This window comes from Anopheles bellator, chromosome 2 (assembly GCF_943735745.2).
Source record: "Anopheles bellator chromosome 2, idAnoBellAS_SP24_06.2, whole genome shotgun sequence".
NCBI lineage: Eukaryota > Metazoa > Arthropoda > Insecta > Diptera > Culicidae > Anopheles > Anopheles bellator.
This window is the reverse complement of record NC_071286.1, coordinates 25,460,429-25,477,407: the sequence shown is the minus strand read 5'-3', so window position 1 is coordinate 25,477,407 and position 16,979 is coordinate 25,460,429. Positions and strand designations below refer to the sequence as shown.

The following is a 16,979-nucleotide window of genomic DNA, read 5'->3' as shown; positions in this document are numbered from 1 at the left end:
AGGCGGCCACTCAGGGACTACACAACAAACCCAGCATACCGCATTAATTGATCCTCCTCTCGGAGCGCGGTCTGCGTGCCGCCGGCTCCATTCGTTGCTGCTGAATTTTCACCGCACATATCGCCGGAAACCATCGGCGAACGGTGGTTTTCGGCTTGCCCAAAACATGGCCTCCGCGAGCTTCTGCGTTTTGTCATTCTGGCTTTCGGCATTCGGACGGGGCTGGCCGGCCGACCGGGCCAGCATTATTACCATTTCCCCCAAGGGGGAAGGCTCATCTGACTTTTCTTTCTGCCCGCCCGTATGATTCGGTGGGCCAGGCCACATTCGGTCTGCTGTCGTCGGCGGCGGAAGAAGGCTTTCTTTCATGTACAGGAACTCGCAAGATTGTGGGAGATCTGTGCTTTCATGTCTCTCCATCTGTCATTCCAATTAGGGCGCAGAAAATGGGCGTTAAAGAGTGTTCCCTTTTTAATGGAGCGAGTTTTCCGTTATTTGCTTAAGCTTTTAGTCATTTTTACGCTGTACGGTACTTTATAACTCACAACTAGGGCGAAGAACTCATGAAACATTTTGCGAGTGGCACGAAAAACCACAACTTTATGATTTCGCGTATTCAATTTACTATGATACAGCGTGTAGCTTCATACTGGATGCAATTTGCGTTCACCGCATCATTAAGCTTCTTTTCGTCTCTGGAAATGTAAATCGGATTGCAGTGCCGGACATTACGTAACCTCCGCTCCGGTTCTGCCTCTGAGAAAAACACCAATTTTCTAACCACCTTCGTCGAACAAGAAACTTTACCACGTCGCCTTTCCGCCTGGGTGGGGGGTCCCGGTTTGGTTGGAGCACAAAAATCTTCCACAATAGGGGTGGCCTTCTTTGTCTGTCCCCGTGTCCCAGTGCTCGGTCCCTGCCTGCCGGCTGGCAGAACGCCAAGACGGCGCCCACGTGAACTGGTGACCGTGTCCCGGTGCCCATCGAACGATTGTTATCCTTCGCAGTCAAATGGTCCTATGAAAAATGAATTGTCCTGGGCGCCATCTCGTCTTTTTTTCCTGCCGACTGTCATTGTCAACCGAAGCCATTCCTTTTGTCACTGGAACGCGCGAAGAACGACTCCTCCAAACGCGCCAATTACGCGGTTAGGCTGTGAATGTCTGGGTCGAACCCAGAAGTTTGGGCGGAAGAATGGAAGTTTTTGAAATATTTCCACATTTTGTCCACTGGAACCACGGTTAGTTCAAGGTTTCCTGTGACGACAGTACCGAATCAGGCTATCGTTTAATAATATTCTCCATTGAATTAAGTTTTTAAGAGCCACCTCGACTCGTGCTGAGTTTTCTTGGACCCCCGAGGGGGTTTCGTTTTTTGGGTTGGAATAGTGGTTTTGGTGGAGATCGGCAAATCTAACGGGATAATTCGCACGGACTGCGGTTTGGTGAATATTTTACGAACCCACGTTGTTCAAAAATGCATTTATATCGTGTTACGTAATAAAACTATATGAAGATTTTTTATTAAAACTTTGATAAAGTTCTCCAAGAGCGCGGCTGTGAATCTTAGCTAACAATGGCAAAGCAAGTTTGCCCAAGTTCCGCAGCTTAGCACTTTGTACGCCACAGGCTGTTTTGTCGGGCGGTAATTGGTCAATCTCATGGTCGGAAATCGAATAAACCACACATTCACCACCGATTATTAATAAGGGCATCCCGTGTTCCATTACCGATTCCCATAAATTTACCATAACGATCACGTACGCAAGTAAAGCAGACGCACGCAGACGCATGGTCAGTGATGCCGCTTCAATCCCACAGGAGATCCCACTTCCCGATCACCGAGAGCTCCGTTTTTTCGCACCGACTTTGTCACACGGCCGTGCGATTAGCCGATGATGGGTTTAGTTTAATTATTGGTCGATTTGGTGGCCATCCCACGGTTGCCAGGTTGGCAACCGACCGTACCGACCGACACTGCTCGATGTTCGCGCCTGTGGTTAACCAGAATTATGGGACGAGCGGCGATTTATTTTGTGTCGGTTGCGTTTTTATGTTTCGTACTAGTTCTGAAACACAAGCTCACGCACGTACCGCTAGAACGTGATGCTGTTCGACCTTCGCATTGCCAGCCGAGCGTTGGGTGGGATACATGTTTTCTGTATAAATATAACGATGAATGATGACGCCAAACGATGATTGCCGGAGAAAGCAGGAATGGTGTCAAGGCACGAGACACCCAATGGAGACGCACGAAATGGGGTATTAGTCATCCGACACCTATCGGGAGATCATGTTCTGCGCATCCCAAACCATCGCCCCATCCGATAGTTCGTGCCGCGAAGGACTCCGTTGACGATTCTAAGAATAAATACCATTATTTCATTTTTTTGAAATGCTTGTTTAGATATCCTGTTTTAACCAAAACTATGTACTAAGACTCCAGCCGTGAGGTGAAACTAATGCTCAAGATCAAACGGCAATGTTATTGAACATTCAACGACGGGGCGGCAAATGGAGGCGCAAAACTAGACGAAAGAAAACGTAATCATACGCCTCAATAGGCCCAAAAACCTTGGTTCTTGGAATTTGTAAAACTGAAGCGGCGTCCAAAAAGAAAACCAGAGACCAAGAAAACACGGAACCACGGACCTTATCAGCCACCTAATGGGCTTTTATTTATTTGCCCAGAGCGCCATCTCGGCATTTGCCAGCTCATAAAAAACCTGCCCTACTTAATTCCTTATCGACTTTATTTATGTTTCCTTTCGCGTAGTTTTCGCCTTCGCGAATGGACACCGAGGCAAATGTCATGTCCACCAACGGCGGCTACCTTCCTGGGACTGACCAATGGCCAATGCTTTTTGTCATTCGGCATTCCACACAAAATCTCTCTCTCTCTCTCTCTCTCTCTCTCTCTCTCTCTCTTTGTTTGGTGGGGTTCAGTCGAATGTTAATAAATGGGAAATGAATCCTTTGGGTCCCTTCGAGGGAGGTTTGAGAATTTGGAGGTCAATTGCGCGAACCACCACCATCCCAGGGCTTGCTGCCTTCCCGTGCGGCCGTAGTTGACATGGAAATCCGATGCCGGAATTATGCCGACCTGAAGGCCGGGAAAAAAGGCGGAAAGCGGAAACATCAGCCGGCGTGCGGTGGCCCGTACAACAGGGGAAGTTTTCCTTCCCGGAATGGCCAAGCGAACGTGATGAGAGATCGTGTCGATGGGCCCTTCCGCAGCGAGCCCGTAAGCCCACGCAGTCGGTGCCAACCCTTTCCATGCCTTCAGGTCCTTCAGGCCGCTCGTTGGCGGAGGATTCAATAATAAATTTCACCAAATTCGTTCGTGCGTTTCTCCAGCCGAGTGGCCGTGATTAATATCGTATGGCCAGTTATGGCGGCCGCCTCCGGCCCCGAAATCGGATACTTAATGTGTGCGCTGCGGATATCTGGGGTGCCCGTAAGATATTCACGTTCACGTTCTCTCCACCGACAAACTTTTCGCCGTCGAAGGTTGGGGCTGCTATCGAATTACCCGATGGGGCAGTCAGGTAGCTACGTGCCACGTAATGCGGTAATAGCATCTGCCGTTGCCCCTCGAGGATCGATATACCGGAGACGACCAGGTAGCTAAGATCCTAGGTTCAGTTACGAGCGTTTGCAATGGGTGATTACGGCAGGGCTCAACCTTCGCTGCCGATGAAGTTGAAGGGGAGCTTAACTAAAACTAAAACAATAAGCTGTGTCGAAACAATCAAGCACAGGGGCTCCGCTAGCGGAACACCTCTCCGCGGGGCGCGCAGGAATCGGAAAACTATGCAAATCACAGTAAAAAATCAATACCCAACTCCCCTGTAGCTTGGCATTTCGATATGGTCAGGCCAAAGGTTAAGACTGCGGAGTGTTTTATGTTTTAGTGGGGGCAATAAGCGAACCACAGGGGTATTAGATGGAGTGTCGATATGTTTGTGTATGTGTGTGAGAGAGAGAGTTACAATTACGGTGTTACAACATCATTCGATGACCCACTAATTCCCACTTCTCCGCATTAGTTGGGTCGGGTTTGGGGGTGTTGGGGTTAATTGGAAGCCATCGCCTCACAAACTGGTAAACATTATAATCCGTTTGTCGGTTTTTGCTGCGTTTTTTGTTTCGTTTTACATTGGAGGGATTTTTCTGACCGTTGTGGCCTTTTCGTTGCTTTGTGCATTGCACGTTGTGGCTGTTTCGTTGTGCGTTTTTCATATTAACCAGCAATTAATGATAATAGGGTTTATCAGAAGCAGATGGTTGTGGGTTCTCTTTTTTATGCTCTTTTCATAGAACGACTGTTTAATATTCCCGATCAATATCCCACAAAAGGTCACACAGGTTTTCCAAAGTTGTACAATAAATACTTTATTATAAATACAATACAATAAACAATATGGTAACAACACTTCGATTAATTCGACTCAACATTAATAGTTATCAATCAACACTAGTAGATCAATAGAAAATACCTAAAGCAACTGTTATCACTTTACTAAATTTCAATAACATTAAAGGTTCCTAGGTCTCGGATTACATAAAATTGTTTGAGTGTTTGTAGCAACTATATTTGACTGAATAATTAAATCATTATCGCTACAAATACGTGACACACGCTAATATTTATTTTCTGCTCTCTCTCTCTCTATCTTTTTTCAGTTTCTGTTATGAGCAAAGCGCAAACAAGCAACGCAAGCTTACAAAATATCGAACAGAAGCAAAAAACGCATTCAACCGCCGTCGATTATGCGAGGATTCCTGAATTTCCCCGTGACTGTGAAATGAAAGTTTAATTTTCACCAACCACAAACGGCAAGCGGTTCCGCGTACTATGAAAGTAAGTGTCCGTTATTTTGTTGCCACATTTTTGCAGCACCATTTAGCCGCAACACCCACCAATCAAACAGATACGGCAAGAATCGATAATATAGTGCGAGGTGCCGAGGTGTGTGGTGATCAATGTAATGCGGGGGACAAATTATTTCACCCAACGATCCCGATAGAATTAATTCTGCTATTAACACCGATCTGCCGCGTCGTCGGATGAAGCTTAATTGAACACGGTTGATTTTATGGTGACCCTCTTTGGGAAGTCATCTCGCTGGCGAGGCACCTTAAATGGCACAGTCAATAGATTAATTTTCCGACTCACTAAATGCTGCAAATGAAACTGTTTACGATGCCGCACCATACGGTTTGGTGCGATTGATCGCCACTGATCGGCACAGCACGGTAACGCAGGAGTGCTAAAGACCTACGAAGGATGTATAATTTTTCACCACGTAGCACCTTAGCTGGGCGTTGTTGGGCGCACCGTACCCACGGATGATCAACGCCACCAGCTCGACGGAACACGACCCGTTGTGCCCTGGCACGCCAATTTAAATGCCAGGGTTTAAGCCGACATTTAGAGAGATAGCGCAAAATACGACAAACAGCTGGAAAGTATTTTAATTACCAGCATATCGGAATTAACTGCCGGAAGTGCAGTGAAGATAACGAGCGAGGGATTCCGTGGAGCAGCCAAGGGCGAATACCGTACTCTGCGCCACTCATTTGCATTCACACCAAGCCACGTCACGACACCCGGCTCGGTTTGCAAGATTTCGCAATTTGCTTGACAAAAAAGGAGGGTAAGCGTAGTCAAAGCCTAGGATAAACGCTGCGTGGCCAGTCTGGGCACTGGAGGTGACCTACCGTGCCGGGCAAACGTTAATTATGCTGGAGAGGGCTACTGAAAACGTGCCCCCGAATGCTGGTCGAGATCTTGAAAAACAAAAAAAAAGCGAGATTTGGGTTTCAGATTTGTGGGCTATCTGTAATAAATTTTTTTCTACCTACTAGCATCAGCCCCATTGCTCGTTCATTATACTCGAAGTGGTTGTTGGTTCATTGTGGTAGGATAAACCTCGCGTTACGAATTACACGCCAATTAGCATATTAAACGCGCTTTAGGTTAACAGGTGCTGGAAAAATTCAGGACGTCCGATTCGGTGTCTTACCCGGTTGCCAAAGGCCCTTGGTCCATTCGAGATGGAGTTTGAGAATTTATTTTCTCTCGCAACATTTTTTCAAACCGTCATTACTCGGAATAATAAAACGGCAGCCAAAACCAGGGCGGTGACGCACAGATCGAAAGCTGGGGCTGGTGGCCCGGTTGGCGTAATCGAATAGCATAACCACAATGGTGCCGTGGTCACAAAGCTAAACGGTCCATCAATTTGGCCCATTCTGGGAATGCTGTTTTGACGGCAAAGCCGGGTCTTTAAAGGACATAAAAAGGGACGAACCCGCAGCGTGAATGGAGGCGCCCAGTGGCTCATCTGTGCCCGGAGTGGAACAAGTTTTATGGTTTCTTTTATTTAATTCGGTGCCGCGTGGCCGGGCTAGCTGAGTAAGCTCGAGTTTTTATTGTTCCAAAAAGTCTGTCTGCCAATCGATCCCGTCGATGGCGAAGCGGAGCAAAATAACGACTCGGGGGCTCGTAAAACATTCAATCGCTGACAACCGACGCCATTTGTGCCGCGCAGCCGGCGCGACAAGCAGATTGCGGTGTGGTGTGGCAACTTTCGCATACTTTGCACTGGCCATCGGTTATCAAACGCTTTTCTAACGCAAATTGGTTTGCTGGAATAGGGGCAAAAAACGATCAAAATACTGTTGTCCAAACTTGGGTTGGTTTTTAACGAGAAACCTATGTGCCTTGTTCCACTCCGAAGAGGGATAAGCTTCTCGAATTACGAGCATGCGTCCAGAGCGTTTTCTCAACGGAACGGTGATCTGCGTTGAACTATTATTTAAATCAACAGTCTCGACAAGCATAAGCCCGGATTAAATACCAGTTACGGCTAATGACTGGGCGGTCCTCGTGGGCGCTGCCAACATAGGCACAGTGCCCGGTGGGGCTGGAGTGTTTTGCAATCTCAAACAAGCACTCACCGCACCCGGAGCGTCGGAGTGTCACTGTAACTACTGTGGAAAAGCTGTTTTCATTGCCAGTGAGAATCGGATCTAGTTTCACTTTAGATTCCAAGGCAACGGCATCGACACTACTCCATGATGAATTCCTGGAAGACTTGCACTACATATTTAAAACACGTTGTGGATTATATTCACCCAAACTTCTAACTGTACAATAAAGGCAGAATTGAAGCATCAACGGCATTGGAACCGTGTTCACGCACTACGCGGAAACATTACGCACAAAGTGTACACGATTTTCCCAAGATTCCACTACGGACGAGGAAAACCAACAGCAGCAAAACATAAAGGAATAGTCAGACGGCAAAAAATGGAGCAGCGACAAAACGTCAGCTGGGAATAGTATAAAAGTCCAGGGAAAGCAATACAACATATTGTGCTATCACATTATCATGAAACATTTGTCCGTCTCGACGGCAGCCGTACCAACCGCCATCAGCGTCACCGCTCCCTGAAGTGCCGGTCGCTTTCTTTTTTCTTGCGGGAAAAAAGGAAAAATTCAATAAACACTGCGCCGTTCCAGGCAGCAGGCGGACACAATTTGCTATAATGTCCTCCGCGCCCGGACGTTCGTACCCATTCAGGGCCCATTTGTGTCGGTTCCCCGGCTGCTGCTACTGCTGCTGGTGGTCTCAGACTCACTACTTCACACCAACAAGCCAACCTACGCGAGCTGCAACACTTGCTTCCCCGTTGGGCCAAAGAATTTAGACGTGCGCCGTGGAGAAGGTGCAAAGCGAAGATGCTATTTCCATATCACCACGCCAGCAGCATCACCGGCGCCGGAACAGCATCATGCCGTAACACTGCCGTTGGATATGCAGATTTCGCCTCCTAGTGCTGGAAACAGAGGAGCTGCGCACGACCCCCATTTGCGAGGCGGAAACTGTTGCTCGGGGCCGTTTATCAGCGGCCCAAGATGAGCTGGGAGCGAGCGAGACAGAAGTGTGATTTATCTAGAGTCGTTGGAAAACTCGACGACAAATAAACACAACGAAAAGTAGCCTCCATTATGTGGGATTTCCTTCCTGTGGGGGCTGTGAAACCGATGCACCGATTGTTGGCCGCACGGTAACACATCGGGGCGGCACTACAGCATGGGAGGCGTGCAGCATAATGTTTTGCGCTGCAGAAAACTTCCCTTCCGAAGGCGGGTTTATGGGCCCGTTTCGGTAAGTTTTCGATGTAACACTGAATTCCTCATAAAATCCGATCCTAAACTGCAAGTCTCTGGGGACCCAATCATACGTACGCACACGCTCCTCGCCTAGTCTGCCGATAAAATGGGTCCGTGTGCGTTCGAAAATACTGTCAACCCCGATTCTTGCCCAAGCAAGCAGCGGCCCATCTTTTCGCTCCGAACCACTTTGCTAATCCACATAAGCCGCACATGACAGCAGCTGCCAGCAGGAGGCAATAAAAGGACAGCAAGGACCCAAAAATCGTGCTACATGCTGTCAAGGCCTTTTGGCTGCTGCCGGTTGTTGAATTATGATGGTATTTTGTAGTGCAGCCGTAGTGGGTTCTCGCTTTTTTGCTCCTACTCAATCATCATTCCTGGGCGTTGGGAGGCGAAAATTTTACGGTACCGTAACAACGTGTCGATGCCGGCATTTCGCACACACATATGCCCTGGTAATGGTGGCATCCGGCATCTACAGGGTAAACGATGAAAATTGCCGCTCGACATGGTAATGATATAACATTATTTGCGCCTCAAACTGATAGTTTCCGGCACTTGGGCCGGGAACGGGGTCTCCGTGTTGGAGGATGAAAATTCTTCCGAATACTTTCCGTGCTAAGCTAAAGGCCAACCACTTGACGTTCCGCTGCCGGAGCACATAGGAAACTTTTCGGAACTTGACGAACAAAATGTTGCGAATGTGTGTATGGGTAAAATGAAAGTTGAAAGTCCTTGACTCTACCATACACCGAAGCTAAGATCATGTGGCTTCCAGCTCGTGCGGCACGTTGAAATAAAACCTACCGTAAAAATATAAAATGCAATTAGGAAACTTTAGTTGGATAATAACTTCAAATAAAATTAACATCCATCACCACGAAGGCGCATCAGCCTAATACGTACAATCTACACGGCAGCAAACTTTCGGTTGCTATTTTTGTATCAATGTGATGATATTTCTTATTTATTTCAGTTATCAAATTAATCACTCGTCTGACTTTGCAGACAAGTTGTTCGGGTCAGGTTTTGGCTGTCTCCCATGGGCAGGCCATAGCGTCAGGTGCTTAACAAATACAAACCATCTCGTAGTGCATTTCGGAACTCGTTGGGAACACTTTTTGATTGGAAAACCCGTGGATGGGCGATTGATGGATGGGTTCTGACATTTGCCCTTAGCATTCGGTGTATATTCGATGCACCGTTCCGGACCGTGTGTTGATTTTATCCAAGCTGTTCAACGAGAAGAAGCCATTAGAATCGAAATTGCGTCAACATTTGACAGCTTTGGCCTGACTTCGTTGAAGTAGAGACGTTCTTGAGAAGCTTCAAAAAAGATTCAAAGTTAAAATTCAAAGAAATTTGGCTCTTTTTTAGGTTCTTCTACTGTTATTGAGGAACCAATTAAAAAAGAATGCTAATTTTTTTACTTCTATTAAATATCGATATTGATTAAATAACGATATCAAAAGCCGACAGCAGATCGTTCCCATCGGCTACGAGCTCCGCAGAATGCGCGGCGTCTGCGATTTCACACTCTGGAAAAGGATGCTCATTAATGCGACATCGGCCACCGGGCACGTTCACTATCCCGGGGCCACCACCATCGGCTCCCGGGGTAGCATGGCGTCAACTTTTCCCCGCCAAACCAGTGTCAAAAAGGGCGACTCAAATGGCTCAGAAAGAAAAGAGCTCACAGCGACCGGGCGACGGAGCGCACTTCGAGCGCACGGCGAAACATGGCCGCACAGCAAACAAACCGCCTTCCGGTCGGCCCCCCGGAAGCAACCGGAGAGCCGGCCAAGGACGCGTGGAGGCGCCGGCACTGGCAAAAGTTTGCCCTCGACGCTGAGTACGTGCACCTTCGAGTTGCGCCGCGGCACTTCGCGCGGGCCACATCAGGGCCACGTGTTGACTCCATGGCGTGAACTTCCGCAGTTGATGATGAGACCCCCGCCCGATGCCGTCCCGATTACGGGGGGTCTGAAAGAAAGAAAACGGCAAACAAACAGCAGATAATAAAAAGACCCGGGGCTTGTTGATGGTCCCGCAGGTCGATAAAGTTTTAAGCTCGACACGAGATTCACGGTGGCTGATTGAAAGCGGCTGGACGCCACGCCCGGGGCTGCCGCACGGTCCTGACGCCCGGGCCGCTGTCACGCTGAGCTCCGGGAAAATGTCCCGTCGCTATGGGGTGGTGGCGGGTTCCACTTAACGCTCGTCAGTCTGGTAGTGTCTGGAATCTGCTCCGTACCGTTATTCGATATCTCGCCACGAGGCGATGCTGGATGGTGTTACGCTAGACCGCACTATTAGGTCAGCGGTGGTGACAATGTTGACCACGGGACACAGGGGCGGGAGGGCACCGACCCCGAAAGAGCACTCCCGGCTCAAGGCTGCGAGGAGTCGTTTCGCATTTCGAAATCGATTGACAAATTATCGCCTAATTTGTGGTTGGCGGCCAGCAGTCGTTGGCAGATGATTTCGGTTCGGTTTGGACATTATTGTGTTTCCACGCTGTTGTGGAGCAGTTCGTGGGAATCCCCGGCCCGGCGTGTGACAAATAATTCAGTATCGCCGTAGGGTCCTGATGATGGTTTCAAATGTCTGCGAATCGGGCCAGCGGGAACGGCAGCCTCGTGTCTCGGCCGTAATTTAATAATATGCTCATTTTCATCACTCACGATCTTTGGTCGGCGTCGTTTGCGTTTTCGGCTGAACTTGAAGACCACTTTGACAATAATTTAACTATCGTCGAGTAACGAGTGACTCCTCATCGGCCCTTCCCGAGTGCGGTGATGTTGCTGTAAAGTCAAAATAAAAATCTCACCACAGTTGCGGATGACCTACTTAGTCCACTCAGCCAGCCACTGGACTTGCCGACTGCAGGCACCTTCCACGAACTCGCGGAGGCGCCATTTCCCAAAGGTGTCCTTGGTTTGCAACTTTGTCGGAACCACATTATCCTCCACGAGTTACCCGACGACCTTTCCCACCACGCACCCGACACGAAGCGCGGCCGATTACGGGTGGGCCCCTTTTGTCGTGCTTTCTGGGGCGCTGAAAATTACATCAATTTCCAGCAGTTAACTCTCTGTCGCCCCCAAAATCGTCCAGGAGATCGTCAAATAAATATCCGCCAAAAATCAAAGCGACTTCTGGCAACGTTGGCGACGTTTTTCGACGGCCGCGGCGAGTGTGAACGTTTCGGCCGCCCTTTACGACAAGCGTCGCCGTGATTCAGACAGGACGAGACTGGTGCGGCTGGTTGAAGTTTAATGTTCCGCAGCAAGCCTTCCAGTGGGCTGAAGTGGACTTCTTTGTACGGAACAAGCCGGCAGACATCATGCGGGGTCGATCCAAACGGGTTGCGATAAATTTTGCATTTTCTAGCGCACCGCCATAAAACTTCGCACAGGGAGATTGCTCGGCGTGCATACCAACAGCGAGATGGGGTTTGAGGGCTGGCCCCTTTTTCGGGAGAGCACTCGGTTGAAGTTTTAGCTTGCTGCCGTTCGCCGGAGTTTATCTCTGAACTGTCCGTTTAAAGTTTTATTGACCGAACACACTCGAACCGTCGGTGAACGAGCGTGCTTTGTGTAAATAAGATGAAGCTTCATTAATGTTTCATTTCATTTCCCTTTGATTTCTGCACTCCAATCAATCTGCCGGGTTTTATATTCAAACAGGCGAACTGGAAACCCTTCGACGCAAGAAAGGTGATATAGATCCGACTTGAGTTTTTTCCGATACTAGCAATTCTCGGTTTACGTTTTCTTAGTCGAATGAAATGAAACAAGTCCTAATTTTTTGCACTCCGCAGTAAGAACAAAATATTTTGTAAACGGTCCGTCAATTTTTCTGCTATCATCTCAATACGGGTCTCGCTCTTTCGCAGACACAATTAACGGCGAAAAGAGATTCTAGTTTTTGTTAATATGACGCCAGCTTTCAAAGCATTTTGTGATTGATGAACCTTGTCAGAACTTTAACATTTTATCTAACCAAAATAGAGCACACGTTTCAAAGTACGGAAACAATTATCCACCAAAAACGGCGCACGGCGTTCTTTATCTGCCATGCTAGGCCGCCTGTGAATGGCCAAGTGTATCGTGGCGATTGAGCATCGGAAAATCGATCTTGCATTGGCAAGGAGCAGTGACTGCTGGTACCGTTCGTTGATTTGTAGCTGATTATCAAATTACAACCAGCCAGCGATTGATTGTCTGTTATGGTGAACATCCTCTTTCTGCGTTGTGACTTGCACTTCCCAGTAAGCAACGCCGGCTGAACGAGGGAACCGCTAAATCGGTTCCTCTACATCACTGCCGCAGGGCGGTCTACGACCGGTCCCGACGGTTGGAGCGATCCCGTATCGATATCGCCCGTAACGATTAGTCAATTATGGACCCCGTGTGCCGTGTGCCGTGTGCCCGTTAGTCATCTGTCAAGGCCAGCAACATTGAGCGGTGGTGTAATAAAATCGCCCAATTAGTCACTCCAGCTGACCCACGCTGTGGAGTGCTAAGTGGAGCGGATAAAAACGCGAGGTTCCGCACATCACCGGGTGCACGTGAGGCAAGGTGATAAGTAATGCCGCCCGTGAGCTGCCGAAGCATCGTGGGGCGCACACCACGCGCTCGTGGCCCACTCGCATTGTGTGGTCGCTGACATGGTCCAGGCTGCGTTGGGCACGTACCTCGAGGCGGCCACTGCACGCGAACCACACGAGATGGCATGCACTCTTCTTCGGAGCTGTCAATAAATATGAGCCGCTGTTGACTCGAGTTCCTCGACTGTCGGAAGCGTCTGGGGCGGCAGCTAGCTGCTGCTGCTGCCCTTTGCTCGGATCCTTCTGTGCCAAATTTCTTCCCCATCCGTGCCCTGGGGAGCTGTGTGGTGCCAAGTGTCAGTATCTTCATCGCGATAGCTCAAGTGTTCCCGGGGGGTGTTAAAACATTTCAACCGAACACACCCGCGAAGGTCTCCACATGTCATGCCCAGCCCAGCAGGATAGCTGGGGTGCCTTGGCCGTCGTCGTTTTTTTTTGCTGGCACTCGCTAAATTCAATTTATATCCAATTTCGCTCTTCGTGAAGTTTCTAACGAGCGTCCCGAAAAACCCCGGACCGGAGTAGTAGTTTGCCGGCGTGTGGAAGTCGACCCGGGAGCCGAGCGGGTTAGTAACGTGGCTGCAGAGTAACGAGAGGTGTTGTTTCGCACGGTCGCAAGAATTCCAATTTCGCCGCGCGTTCGGTTCGTCCGATCGAAATCAATTTCCATTCTCATCCGGAACCCTTCTCTCTCTCTCTCTCTCACCCGGGCTCAGATCCGATAATGCGGCCATGGCGCTGCGCGGTTGGCGACTGTTTGGGGTGGCCGGCACCATACTGGTGTACGTCGGTGGTATCCTGTTCCTATCGTTCGTCAGCCTGCAGGGACCGCAGCAGAAGCGCGGAATGCACGGGCCGCGCGGTTACGGCGAGTTCGAGACGATCCGCAACCGGGACCTCGGCCTGATGGGCAAGAAGCCGCCCCTGCAGTGGTGCACCGAGCTGCACTATCTGGGTGCCCCGACCCGCCAGCCCCGAACGCCGACCAAGCTGCTGCAAACTTTTCCCGGCCACTTTGTCAAAAAGTTCAACGTGTACAGCCACAACCACCACAACAACCAGAACCTACACTCAGCCTCGGCGGCAGCAGCAGCAGCGGCGCCGCCGGAACCGGAACGGGCGACCGACGGCGGGGCGCTCCGGAACGATGGGCTCGCCGGAAGTTCCTCGCGCTCCGTTTGGCCTAAAAGCGATCAACTTAATGGTAAACTAGTGCATAATGGCGATAGCGTAAGGCGGGATAGCGATGCGCGATGGGCCCGGGAGCGGTCGGGGTCGGGTGGAACCGGGCTGACGGCGCTCGTCTCGTTCCCCGGCAGTGGCAACACCTGGTTGCGGTATCTGCTGCAACAGGCCACCGGTAAGTTGGGGACGCCGGACGAAGATCTGGCGTCCGTCGGCTGTCAGCCGCCCAATAACTGTTGTGCGTTTCCTGTTGCAGGCCTGCTAACCGGAAGTGTGTACAAAGATTATGGACTGCTCAAAAGTGGCTTCCCGGCGGAAAGTGTGGCCAATGGATCGGTAAGTGGTGATACGGTTACACAAACAACAATGCGAACTCATCATTCTAACGCGTGCAAAGTCACCATAAGGTGATGTAATTGAAGAATGGTGTAATACGTGGGCCAAACACAGTATCGCACTTCCGAGAATCGGTCAGTTCTTTTTCGATGCCAGCACTGGACTACTAACCATATGTGGCACCCACCTGCCACAGATACCGTGCATATGAACCGTAATTACTAATTAGAGTGGCTGTCGCATCATGCGAGATAACGCTTCGTTTGGCATCACGGAAGTACTGGCGTGGGTGCCAGATCGAGCATCGGATTCCGGTTCTACTCATCCCGTTTGTCGTGACTTTTCCCGGAAAAGCCCACACGTATGGCGGCGTTAGACGTTAGCCGATAAGTCACAGCCAGATGCCACAGTTACGGTCAGCGAATCGCTGAGAGGCAATGACCTGTTGGCCACAGTTGATTCCGGTGGTCGTCCGTGGTCTGGCGAAGAAACGTTCCTTCTGTTTTCCATTTTTAGGCGTAAAGATTTGATCAAACTCTGAAGTCTGGCAATTGAAGTACACTGTCTAAGCTGGTTGGAACCGTCTTCTTTCAGGTGCTGGTAGTCAAAACGCACGAATGGGGTCCCAACGCGTGGGGTCCGTACGCGAAGGCGATTCTTCTGGTACGGGATCCTGAGCGTGCCATTTTGGCCGAATTCAACCGCCAATCCGGGGGCCACGTAGGATTCGCCTCACCCGACCGTTACCGTAGGACCAAGGGTCGATGTAAGTATACCGGTCAGAGAGTTGTCAGAAGGGCGCAAAACCTCACGTGATCTTGCTTTGATTTCCTTCACCAGATTGGACCCAATTTGTAAAAAATAAGCTGTGGGCGTGGGAACAGACAAATCTCTCGTGGGCGAAAAACTTTACCGGCGAAGTGAAACTAGTCTTCTACGACGATCTGGTCGCTAACGTCGAGGGCACGTTACGCAGTATTCTGAGATTCCTAAACCACTCCACGGACGAGGTGCGTATCCGTGGGCGCCCTCTGCCCCCCGGAAGCTAACGATCGATCCGAATCTAATAATCCGTTTCTTTTTTATACCGGCAGGAGTTGCTGGCCTGTGCACTGATGCGGAAGGAAGGTATCTACCGGCGCAAGAAACGAATCCTTCAGTTCGACCCGTACAGTCCCGCCATGCACGCTGCTATCGACGAAAAGCGAGCCGAAGTGTATGCAGCCCTTGGTCGCTACGATACACACTGAACCACTCCACTGTTACGGCTGCCCGATTGGTTCGTTTCGGACGATTCACCGATGGGTGGGTTTGTTGAAGCATTCTTTTTGGACAAACTTTTTTTAGCAACATCAACGCGGGCATCTTTTAAAAGTTATTCATGGATTCCGATCGGTTGGAGTACTGTACAAAATCCAAGTAATGCAGAGAGAGGGTTAAGTTTTGTACATATTAGTGAATTTTGTAAATATTCGTGGGATTCGTTCGAATGCTTCCATTTTCCATCGTTAGTACCAAATGCGCAATGTGATCTTATGTTTTACTTAGTTGTTTACAGAGTGCGGAAGCACGTTCAACGATCACTAGCCGAAGCCGTTCTAGTCAAAACAGGCTTGTGAACGTGCCGATATTGGACACGCCCAGGGTGCCAGGCATTCAAAATTCACCCGCTGTTATCAGAGGAGAAAACAAACGCAACAGAGTAGAGCAAATCGATGCGACAGTAGCGTACCGTGGCAGCAGAGCAGTTCTGAAGCATAATTTGGAAGGACTATGTCGAAACTATGCGAAACTTGTAAGACTTTTAGAAACAATTTAGGAACAGTAGCCGCAGCATACCCGGACGCCTCCGAAGCGTCTGGTTGTAGTAGAGCGTTTGTGTTTTTAATTCAACGGCAACAACTGCTACTACGGAAGGCGACAAACACCGTACCCAGATTAGGAAGTAATGCGGTCCACCAACGCCAACCACAGCGGCCAGCCAGACCAGATGGCCAGAGGTCTGGTGGTCGGTGTAGAGCGAAACGCAACACGATGTATAGTAGTACTGCGCTGGTGTGAACGAATGTGCATTATACGTAGACACCAGAATACAGAACGAATAAAAGTATTTAGAAGTGTTACAGTAATCAATCTGTCTTTCCGTTCAACGAGTTTTGATTGATGGTGCAAGGGACTGTAAGTAAACGCTACACCAACCTCCATCTTGCACCAAACACTGCCAAATGTCGTTCAAATTATCGCTCACACAAAAACGCTTCAAGTAACGGCCGGTTCAAAGCACGTAACGCTTCGCGCTGTCCGCTCCGGCGGGCGTGATTCGCAGTACTGTGCGAGCGTGTTCCGCTTTGACAGCTGTCAAACGTCACAGCGGCTTGGAATTCTCGCACAATTTTCGCTCGTCGGAAAGTCAGGCGATCGTTCGATGCCGCTGCAATCACTTCCGAGCATTAATCAGCGCGGTGCGGTTTCGGTTTTCGGGTTTGCACGGGCACGGTACAGGTTTCGCGGTGTTTTCTAAGCGCTCCGGTCCGAGCATTGTAGTACGGGACAGGCCGTAAGCATCAACAGCGGAAAACACCGGACAGTAAGTACCGGTGGCAGGCGCGTGCCGGGCTCGCTCTCGGCACTGCCGGAACCGACGACGATCTCCGGTGCG

General features: G+C 49.7%; 1 protein-coding gene across 1 annotated transcript in view; it reads left to right on the top strand.

Annotated features, from left to right (window-relative positions):
* The window catches only part of LOC131209335 (WSCD family member AGAP003962), a 29,483-nt gene extending 13,051 nt beyond the window's left edge, over window positions 1-16,432 (top strand). The window contains exons 2-7 of the mRNA XM_058202384.1: window positions 4,686-4,863; window positions 13,516-14,159; window positions 14,241-14,320; window positions 14,915-15,086; window positions 15,161-15,330; window positions 15,415-16,432. Coding sequence (XP_058058367.1) covers window positions 13,532-14,159; window positions 14,241-14,320; window positions 14,915-15,086; window positions 15,161-15,330; window positions 15,415-15,570 — 1,206 coding nt within the window. The 5' untranslated portion in view covers window positions 4,686-4,863; window positions 13,516-13,531 and the 3' untranslated portion in view covers window positions 15,571-16,432. The remainder of the gene's footprint in view (window positions 1-4,685; window positions 4,864-13,515; window positions 14,160-14,240; window positions 14,321-14,914; window positions 15,087-15,160; window positions 15,331-15,414) is intronic.
* Window positions 16,433-16,979: the final 547 nt, after the last annotated feature.